This window comes from Lycium barbarum, chromosome 10, assembly GCF_019175385.1.
Source record: "Lycium barbarum isolate Lr01 chromosome 10, ASM1917538v2, whole genome shotgun sequence".
Classification (NCBI taxonomy): domain Eukaryota; kingdom Viridiplantae; phylum Streptophyta; class Magnoliopsida; order Solanales; family Solanaceae; genus Lycium; species Lycium barbarum.
The window spans coordinates 122090533-122101337 of NC_083346.1; the positions used below are offsets into that span (position 1 = coordinate 122090533).

The 10805-nt window shown below is 33.1% G+C and overlaps 1 protein-coding gene across 1 annotated transcript; it reads left to right on the top strand.

Annotated features, from left to right (window-relative positions):
- Positions 1-5040: 5040 nt before the first annotated feature.
- On the top strand, positions 5041-10717 carry LOC132615070 (kinetochore-associated protein KNL-2 homolog). Its single transcript, XM_060329624.1, has 4 exons — positions 5041-5269; positions 6044-6129; positions 8517-8661; positions 9542-10717. The coding sequence occupies exons 1-4, from the start codon at positions 5222-5224 to the stop codon at positions 10445-10447; spliced, it is 1185 nt and encodes a 394-aa protein (XP_060185607.1). The 5' UTR covers positions 5041-5221; the 3' UTR covers positions 10448-10717.
- Positions 10718-10805: the final 88 nt, after the last annotated feature.

Sequence of the window (10805 nt, forward strand, 5' to 3'; positions counted from 1 at the left end):
TTTACCATGAAAATCTTAACCTAGGTGCTTCGATTTTTATACTTTATCTCTTTTGTTATTTAGAAAAAAGACTGTATAATAATAAATTGACCATGATTATGAAAGTAATTTAATTATATTTTCTAACTAAATCATCATATAAAGGATTTGGAACCGATTTACATGCAAATACATGTGTATCATATGTATTAAATATTATAGTAATAGTAATAACTATATCGTATATGATACACATTAATTTCTTTTTGCCAATCAGTGGCTTTCTTACGTCACTGTTTGTTATATATTTTTTGTCGGCTCGTGGAATTCATGGAGTTAGACATTTGTCTTACAGTGTTCAGGAAAGTTCGTTAGAGTGGCCTTCAGATTCTCAGGGTATGAATGCATTGATGCAAAGGTTTATTAACATGTCGACTGAGTCTCTGAATGCTGCTGCAATGGGGACGAGGTTGACATTTGATCCCGATTATATACCACCAGCAGTTTATGAGGCACCGCCTAAGTTGCCAACTGGTCGTCGGGATTGTGCAAATGTTCGTCGTGCTGGTAACCCACAGGGTCGAGGTCAGGTGGCGCACCAGCTTATTGATGATGATGACGATCAAGTTGACGATCTAGAGCCACACCCAGACCCGGCTCATGCATTCTGTTGTAATGTCGGCCTATCTATGACTGCTTCCTCTCATCCACCTACGCATTTACCCACCCCACATCACCCATCCAGTCCACATGACCCACATACGAATTTATCTAGCCCATATTATCCGTCGATGGAATTTTTCGACCCATCTAATATGGTCACTCCACAAGGTTTCACCCCATTTAGACCTTCCTCACAACCTTGGAGCCAACAGGCTTTGGACAACCTCCTTTTCCAAGTTCCTCAGACCAGTATCTCATCTCGACCTCCAGCTAATTTTTCCTGTGATGGAAGGAGACTCAGTTTTAATGATGCATATGCACCTACGCCAGATGTTCAGGACTTAGAGGCACAGGTTCGTTTTGAATTTAAATTTTTATATATATATAATTTAAGTGTCGCATTAAAAAGTAACTTTTATTTTTGTATGATATTTATAGGGTGCGGAAGGGATGCATGAGAGGGTTCCTCCGCGCAGATCTCGTAGGGATCACCGGCCAACACAATGTGGCACTGGTGGGAGGAAAAGATGCATACGTAGGGATGCATGAGGAGCTTTAACAACTTATTTTGAAAATTTATTGTGTATGTATGACTATATATGACTTATTATAGCGACATATATTCCGTCAATATGAATTATGGTGTATTTCTGACTAATTAGACTTCTATATGAATTGTTTTTTTTAATAAATACGAAAATTGCATGTGGGGTTTAGACCTTTCCGCACCATGTATTTTTGTATAAATAGTCTTCCATAGTACCTTATTCATCTCACCACGCTAAAACAAACTCTTTCAAAATGTCATCGTGGAATCCATTCTTCTGGCAATGCGGCCCAATGACATATCACTCAGGTGACATTTTTGAGTCAATGGGTAGGAAATGGGTTTTGGAACGTGAATTTGAGTACTCGCTTAATCCGAGCGAGCGCTACAATAGACAATACATTAGCAAAATGAGGAGAGAATGGAACTATCGCCTGGATGAAGCTCATAATATTGAGACCGATTTAAGAAGTCGTGGCCTGCATCGTCCAAAACGCCGTGCAATAGGCATGCCGCTCACATCACCCCAAGAACTGAATGTTGCATTGAACCGCATTCGCGAAGAAAATAATATGATGCGTTTGCGATGGTTGCGTTTGGAGGGACACATATTGGGGTTAATAGTTACCCCTGATTGGAACTCAGACTGCGAAATGTCTGATGAAGATGATTTTCCATAAGCATTTTCTGTTGTTATGTTGGCTAGTTAAGTATTGTATTTGTACCTTTTCAGTTTTCAATGTTATTTCAATTTGTATTTATGCGAAATGCTATCGTATTCATCTTCATCTTCCTCTCCATCTCGTCCATCTTCATTATCGAGTGAGCGATTTCCTCTCCTTTATGTTTTTTTTTTTAAAACCATCCGCTGAAAAAAGGTTTTTTAGACATTAATGAAGTTAGTTCGATTGAGATATAGATAATCGAATACGATGAATATTGGTTGAAAGTTTATATTTTTTTGGTTGAAATAGTCCGATTATTTATAAATTGGATGAATGCAATTGTAAGAAAATGTTAGCTCTTTCAACAGCCAAGACCAAGGAATCCGTGTAAAAAAAAATTGGGATTTGACTTCTCCATGCTAAAAAAACTGTCCCTGCATTTCGCAAAGTATGCAACGAAATATAAAAGATATATAACAACAATCATTCTTAAAGTATGCAACAATGGAAAAGATAAGTGTAGCTTCTGCCAAGATTCTAAATGAATTGAAAGTTACTAACTAACTTCCTTTTTAGCTTCCTCTTAACGTATGCAATAATGCTGAGAAAATTAAATAAGTGTACAATGCTTCTGCCAAGATTCTAAATGAATTGAAAGCTACTAACTAGCTTCCTTTTTAGCTTCCTCTTAACGTATGCAATAATGCTTGGACAAAATTAAATAAGTGTACAATGCTTTTGCCAAGATTCTAAATGAATTGAAAGCTACTAACTAGCTTCTTTTTTAGCTTCCTCTTAACGTATGCAATAATGCTTGAACAAAATTAAATAAGTGTACAATGCTTCTGCCAAGATTCTAAAAAAAGGGGGGGGGGGGGGGGGGGGGGGGGGGAGGGGGGTTCGTTATATACCTGCAAAATGGAACAAAACATTTCGTTGGTATATAAAAGAAAAAAAAATTATTTTTCTATTTCGTTTTTATATAAATTATATACGAAAAAAAATATATATGTTCATCATATTTCATTGTTATATGAATGAAATATATATACATATATATATATATATATGCATTCCTATTTCTTCCTATTTCGTTTTTTTATTCACGAAATACAAAAAAAAAAAAAAAAAAAAAAACCCTATTTCGTTCATTAGATTACGAAATGCAAAAAAAAAAAAAAAAAAAAAAAAAATTAAAATCAGTTTCCTTCATTAATACACGAAATACAAAAAAAAAATTAAAAAAAATAAACCTATTTCATTCATTAATACACGAAATGCAAATATATATATATATATATATATATATATATATATTTTCCAATTTCCTTTTTATAAATTTTTTTTATCCTATTTCGTTTTTAATACACGAAATGCAAATATATATATATATATATATATATATATATATATATATATATATATATATATATATATATATATATAATTTCCTATTTCTTTTTTTATTCAAGAAATACAAAAAAAAAAAAAACAACTATTTCGTTGACTATTTCACGAAATGCTTAAAACAAAAAAAAAAAAAAACAGTTAAGTTAATATTCACAAAAAATAAAAAAATAAACATTTCGTTTACTATTTCACGAAATGCTAAAAAATAAAAAAATAAAAAACAGTTAAGTTAATATTCACAAAAAATAAAAATAAAAACATTTCGTTTACTATTTCACGAAATGCTAAAAAATAAAAAAATAAAAACCGGTTAAGTTAATATTCACGAAAAAAAAAAACACCCATTTCGTTTACTATTTCACGAAATGTTAAAAAAACAAAAAAAAACAGTTAAATTTAATATTCACGAAAAAAAAAACCCCATTTCGTTGACTATTTCACGAAATGCTAAAAAAAAAAAAGTTAAGTTAATATTCACGAAATAAAAAAAAACCCTATTTCGTGAATTGTGTCACGAAATGCAAAAAAATCAATTTCTTCATTTAATTCACGAAATAAAAAAAACCACCTATTTCGTGGATTGTATCACGAACTGCCCACTTTGGTCTATAAAAAAAAAGCATACCATTTTTGTCCAATGTATGCAAAAAAAAACTCATTTTGGCTCCGAGCTCGAGAAAACAGCTCGACTATAGTGTTAGCCAGATTTACTAGTTTACACCTTTAGCAAGAAAAATATAATTAAAGATCATCTATTTGCTGCATGCATTATCATCATCTTTACATGATTGAAGGTATGGTGAATAATGTTTTTAATTTCGGCACAGATTTTTCTCCATTTCTTTCAGAATCATTTTGTCTAATGTTTTGTCTTTTTGGTGCAGATAAGTTGATTAGGTAGACAAAACTCAAATAGAGGTGGATCAAGTTGGTAGATTCCACTGGAAAACAAAACCTTGCCTCAAGAGAGGCTGGATATATTTTTTTATATAAATAAATCAGTAGAGTATAATTCCAAAGTATATTGTACTAGACTAGCCAATCCATGCCAGCCAAAATGGTGATTTACTGATTTACTTTGTATTGCGTCTTTTACCCCCAGTATCATAGCTAAGTATTCAGTATTGTGCATTTGTGCTGACATACTTTGAAAACTTAATATACTACTATTTACTATGCTTCCTGGTTAGTATGTGGTCAAAGGCGGATGTAGTACATAAGTTGATGGTTCATCCGAATCAGTAATTTTAGTTTAAATTGTGCATATGTTAAAAAATTTCTTAGAATAAGCACAAATAATAAATTTTGAACATAGTAAATCAAATGTATTAGATAGAATTTTTAACTTAAACCAATATATTCAAATCCTAAATCCGCCTATAAATTAGACTTCAGTCAAAATTGCAATTTTACAATACTACTCCCTTCGTTTCAATTTATGTGTACCCATTTGATTGAGCACGAAATTTAAGAAAGTAGATAAGACTTTTAAACTTGTGGTGTTAAGTGAGTCACATATATTTTGCGTGACTATAAATCATAAAGGTAAATTGTTTCCAAATATAGAAAGAGGTCATTCTTTTTTACACGAACTAATAAGGAAATAGATTCACATAAATTGAAACAAAAGGGTATTATTTAGAGAAGTTGACCAACCCTTTTAAAACGCCTTGTTGACAAAGTACATAAAATAATTTATATAACAATGAACACAAATAGTCCTTTTAAACTTCTCCAATCCTACAAACATAAAGGGCCATTTTCTGTTCATGATTGCACCTAATGACCAAAATACCCCTACTAACTGTAGTTAAAAGTACTAATTTAGTCTTTTAGCTGACCCTTTATATGTTTTTTCGCGCTTAAACCAGAAAACAATCTTGAGTTTTTTTATTTTGGTTTAGGGTTTTATTTTCCCTTGCAATTGAAGCATTTTTCATTCTGATCATCTTATCAAATGACGCCAGCAAATAGTTCCATTCTCTCTTCTTCCTTCCTCAGAGAAGTACTATCTTCTTTTCCCTTTATTTGTTTAATAATATATATATTTTTTTAACTCTATTTATCTCAATTTATCTGTCACATTTCTTTTTATATGTTTAAAAGAAATGTTTAAAAAAATTTATAACTTCGTGACATAATTTACAACCGCACAACTACCTATAAAGTTATTTCAGACCTCAAATTTAAAAAGTCTTTTCATTTTTTAAAATTTGGTGCCTAGTTAAATGATGCCACGTGAATTAGGATGGAGAGAGGACCTGCGTTTCAATTTACGTGATACTCTTTACTTTTTTAGTCGATTTAAAAAAGAATAATATTTTTCTACATTTAACGACTGTTAAACTCAAAAATTTATCTTTTTACCTTAATAAAATGATTTTTAGCCCAAAATTTTCTTGACAAGATTCAAAAGTATTACTTTCTTTGTTAAACTTTATGCCCAGTCAAACACCCTCGTATAAATTGGGACGGAAGTAATAGTTTTTTTTGTACTCACTCTGTCTCAATTTATGTGAGACCAAGGTTATTGAAATTTGTGGTTTCAAATAAAGTTTAGATATTTGTGTGGTTATAAATCATTTCAGTAAGTTAAAAAGAGAATTTTTAATCTAAGTTGTTTGTAATTATAGGAAGGTGACATTTTTTTTTTATACAGACTAAAAAGGAAAGGTGCCACATAAATTGAGACAGAGGAAGTATTAAATTTTCCCTTAGTTACATTTCAATTATATACTCAGTAGAGGTTAATGTAATTTCATTTTTTAAAATTTTGCAGGTTTACTTGTATGATTGGTGGTTGATAAAAGTTGAAACTGGTGATGGAAGCAAGCAATTGGGTGTTGGAGGTTTAACTGCTAAAGAGTAAATTTTTACACTTTACTTGAAGTCTTTGGTATTTGTAAAATCTGTCAAACGTTTTTTTAGTTTAATATCGTATTTAAGTACTCCCTCCGTTTCAAATTGTTTGTCTTAGTTTGACTGGACGTGAAGTTCAAGAAAGTAAAGTAGACTTTTGAATCTTGTGGTTGTTAACTAAAGATATGTAGAATGTATTAAAATGCCCTTTAATCTTGTAGTTTTAAACATGCCATATGGAAAGTTGGAATTAAAGAGTTGCCAAAAAAAGAAAGAAGCATTCTTTTTTAAAAAGACTAACAAATTGATACAGAAGAGTAACATTTTTCTGGTTTCGTTTCTAAGTAAGTTTTTGGACTGAGCATTGTTACTGATTTTTGTTATTGTTGTTGTTAAGTATGTTAAATAGAGAGTATAAGATTTTGAGGTAGTAATTTGTTGAATTCAGGGAGTTGAATATACTTATTCTTGAATGGAAGTTGGAATTTTTTTGATAAGTTAGTTAGTTAGGGAGTATGCTTTACTTTAGTATTTTATTTTTGAAATTGCTTTGAGACGAGTTACTTGAGCCGAGGGTCTTTCGAAAACAGCCTCTTTACCTCCACAAGGTAGGGGTAAGGTCTGCGTACACTCTACCCTCCCCAGACCCCACTTTGTTGGATTATACTCGGTATGTTGTTCTTGTCAGTTAGGGAGTATAAGATTCTTGAGGTTGTAATTCATCTAATTCAGAGGGTATTCTAGTATGAAAGTTGGAATTTTCTTTGATAAGTCTGTTAAACAGGGCTATGTTGCTTGGACTCTTTGAATATGCTACCAGGTGCATGGCGAATCCTCCAAAAGTAGTGTAATTTTGGAGGATCGGCAGGGGTGCAACAACATTTTTGGAGAGTCCAGTATAAGATTCTTGAGATAGTAATTCATCGAATTCAGGGAGTTTGAATATACTTATTCTTGAATGAAGTTGGAATTAGAGTATTTGTCCTTGTTGACTATGGTGTCCAAACCATCATGCGCGCAATTCCACCGTGTACTTGTTACTTCTCATCGGTATAGGTACTGGGTAACTCTGCCCACCAAGGTTTAGGCAGATGGAAAGAAATAACGTAGTATTTCTTTGCCTTTGCTGGGATGTTAACCTGAGATCTCATGGTTCTTCTCCCACTTCATGACCACACCCTTTTGTTCTTCTTAATTTTCAAGCAGTTTGTTAGAGCATGATAAAGCCAGCAAACTAGTAGTTCCTTTTTTTCCTGTCAAATTTTAAAATGTTTTTGAGTCGGTTATGGATCACATCGTGAGGAAATATGGATTTCTCGAAGTTAGATTTGAATTTACTTGCTCAGACACTTTACTGGATCTTTTCTAGGGTGTTGGAAAGTTAGCAAGTAGTTTTAAGAGCAACACTTTGTCCTATCAATCAATAAATCAATCTGTTAATCAACAATGCTCAATCCCAAATTTGATCAAAAAAATAAAATGCTCAATCCCAAATTAGTGTGGTCGGACTATGAATCCTCTTCACTGATTCAACTCCGGGTTAATTCAATTCAAATATTAAGTAACTTGGTGCATTTGGAGGTCTATGTAGGACGTGACTAAACCATATCAGTGACCTCTCATTTTTTTTCCTTGAAGTGTGCTACTTGCACCATCTTTCAGGTTATTTCTAGTCTTATTTACTTCTATATGACCAAAAGTTACATTTTAAAATTCACATTTTTAGAACACTCATTTTGTGGATATGTTGGATCTTAGAGGCGCATTATTTATTTCTGTATAACACTGTTAATCCCACAAGTGGCTTAAAACATTTTTTTTTTCTTTTTTTTTTTTAAAAAAAAAAATTAATCAAGACACAGATGATAAGTGCATTTCAAAATTTTGCTCTGATTTTCTCTCAAGTAGCCAAACAAATTTTTATGATCTTTTCCATGTTTTCTTCCATTGATCAGTAAGAAACACGGTTCTAGTAATGTTCTTTTTGTTGGATTGTTTTCCAAGTTGCATACATAAGTGTTTTAACAGTAGCAATAAAACCTTGTGGTGGATCCATCAGCTCTTAGAACCTTACTTGGATATTTTGAACAGGTAACAACCTTACTTGGATATTTTGTGTTGGCAATGATCCCATTTTCCAGAACTAATTAGCATAACTCAGTTTGAAGGCCTTCTTTTGGGTTCTTTTCTGTGAGATGTCGGATAAAAGGATTAATTTTCTCTGCACCTGGTTGCCCCTATTGAACTGCTAATATGCAAGCATATTAATTCATAATCTTGTCTTAGTCTAGAAGTGCTTTAATGAAACTAGCATACTGTATTATTTATTTCATGTGACTAGGCATTTGTTGGAAATCCAATCAGGTGATACTTCGTTGCCTCTCGTTAAATAGGAGACAAGATGAAAGAGTTTTCCACTCCGCAGCAATTGCGAAGAGGCATGATTCAGTCACTTTTGTGACAGTGGATGGCATCACCATTCTTGTTGGCGGTTTCATTAATAGGGGTCGAACTCTTCAAAATGGCTTCTCGTCCGAGGTATTGAAGTTAATTTAGTTCTGAACTCATATGACTGCTTTATTTGCAGCTGTTGTGATGGTAAATATGATTGAAGTTTACGTTAGCTAAGTAGTTTTGGAGGTTCTATTTGGGCCCAACTGTAGCATCAACTGTTGAAATCATAGTACTACACTACTATCTATAGTTTGTCAAACTTGATAGAAGACAATATGACACAGCAGAGTTGCATGCACATTTTGTACTTATTTTTGCACATCAACTTCTTGTTTATTAATGAAACTTTTTGACTTGTAAAAAAATTTCACATTACTGTCCAATGGGTCCTTTCTTGTTCATTTATTTTTGCTTACCTCTTCTGAAGTTTACTCTCCTCTCCATAATTTCTTCTGATCTTTCTTCAGCTATCACTCTTTTTACAGACAGACTTTAGTCTTTTTATGCTTTTGCGGTTTTAACTAACTCCTCGATGAACTTAAAACAGGAAGGAAATCCTGCTAAATCATACCCCCTCCGTCTCAAATTACTTGTCGTCTTTACTAAAAATATTTGTCTCAAAATACTTGTCATTTTGAAAAATCAAGATAAAATTAAGTAGTTTCTTCCCATTTTACCCTTTTGTATTAATTACATTTAAGAGGGCATTGATGGAGTTGGCATAGATACAACAACATACCCAGTATAATCCCATGGTGAAATGTTTTAAGAGGGTAAAATAGTCAAATGCTACCCTTATTAATGCTTTATTAAGGGGCGTGTAAATGAAAAACATGACAACTATTTTGAGACGGAGGGAGTAAAAAGGACTCTCCAAAACGAGCATAAGCATGTTAGTTACAAATTAGAATAAAGTCATGTTTTGTGATTATGAAGATAATAAACAGAACTTTCAAACCAACAGGTTTGCAATCTGTTCCTTTTTGGATTTCCATACGACTGGGAAGAATATGCTGCTCTATCATTTGGAGAATCAACCAATGAGGATGCAGACTTTGGAACTTCTGATTTCTCAGAGTCAGTAAACGGATCAGCTGATCGCGCAAGTATTTCTATGTCTATTGATCATCTTTCCGCCAATGCTTTACGAGATCTTTTACTATCGACTGGTCCAGAAGCCCGCAAGCTAAGAAAGAGTATTTTTAATGAAATAGTGCAGAAATATGGTACCAATCCTTTTAAGGGTGGTGAAGCTAACCAAAAGAGTGGTAATCCGGTCACAACTGAAAATCCTTCACCGAATGGAAGTCCTAGTCAAAAGAAGAAAGCTAAAACTAGCCAGAAGCAAGAGGATAGCTGTATACCAGATGCGAAATCTGGAGAAGAAGACTTTCAGGAAGCTACTCCCGAGGATATGCCAAAAAAAAGTGTTTTGGGTAAAATACTGTATAAAAGTGGTGGCAGTGCTTCTATTGATGGTGAAAATTCTTGTTTGAACAAAAACATGGGTAATCAAGTCATAATCACAGGACCTTCACTGGATGAAACTCCTCGTCAAATGAAGAAAACTGCAGTTAATTTGAGGAAAGAAGATGATAACCATGTGCTTCAGAAATGTAATGACGAGAGGGGAGCAGTCATCGATAAGAATGGCTTAAGTAGCAGCCCCCGTTTAACAAGAGGTAAAGCTAGCCTATATAAGAAAACCAAAGTTGACCAGAAGCAAGAAGATAAGAGAGATGTGCACAAAGTAGAATCTGGACAAGGAGATTTTGGGATAGTAGACCATGCTACTAGCTCAAGTAATGGTCCGTTGACTAGAAGTAGAGCTCAAAAACAAGTTAAAAGAACACGTTCAAGAAGGAAATAGATACTTGTGAAGGTGTTATGGGAGTTTTGTTGTGCAGATTAGCTACCCGTGGATATTAATCTGGAAGTTCCTTAATTCAGAGCGTTTATGGATTTGTCACTAGTCCTAAGGGAGACTAGGGAACAACTCTCTGACTGTTTAAATTAAGGTTATGTTGTCGTTTTTGTTATGGATTACATCACACCTCCTGAATTTTGTTTTATCGAATGGTCCATTCCTAGGACTACACATGATCTTTTGCGATGCTGGTGTGAATACAATTCCTTATTACCTTTTTTTTAAAAAAAAAAAAAAAAAAAAAAAAAACATTGCATCTCCTGTCTCTTGTTGTATATGTCAATCTAGCATTTCAAGTTTA

Coding starts and splice junctions, on each gene's coding strand:
- LOC132615070 (XM_060329624.1), top strand. CDS start 5,222: ATGACGCCAGCAAATAGTTCCATTCTCTCTTCTTCCTTCCTCAGAGAA. Junction 6,130..8,516: donor GGAGGTTTAACTGCTAAAGA/GTAAATTTTTAC, acceptor CTCGTTAAATAG/GAGACAAGATGAAAGAGTTT. Junction 8,662..9,541: donor AAAATGGCTTCTCGTCCGAG/GTATTGAAGTTA, acceptor TCAAACCAACAG/GTTTGCAATCTGTTCCTTTT.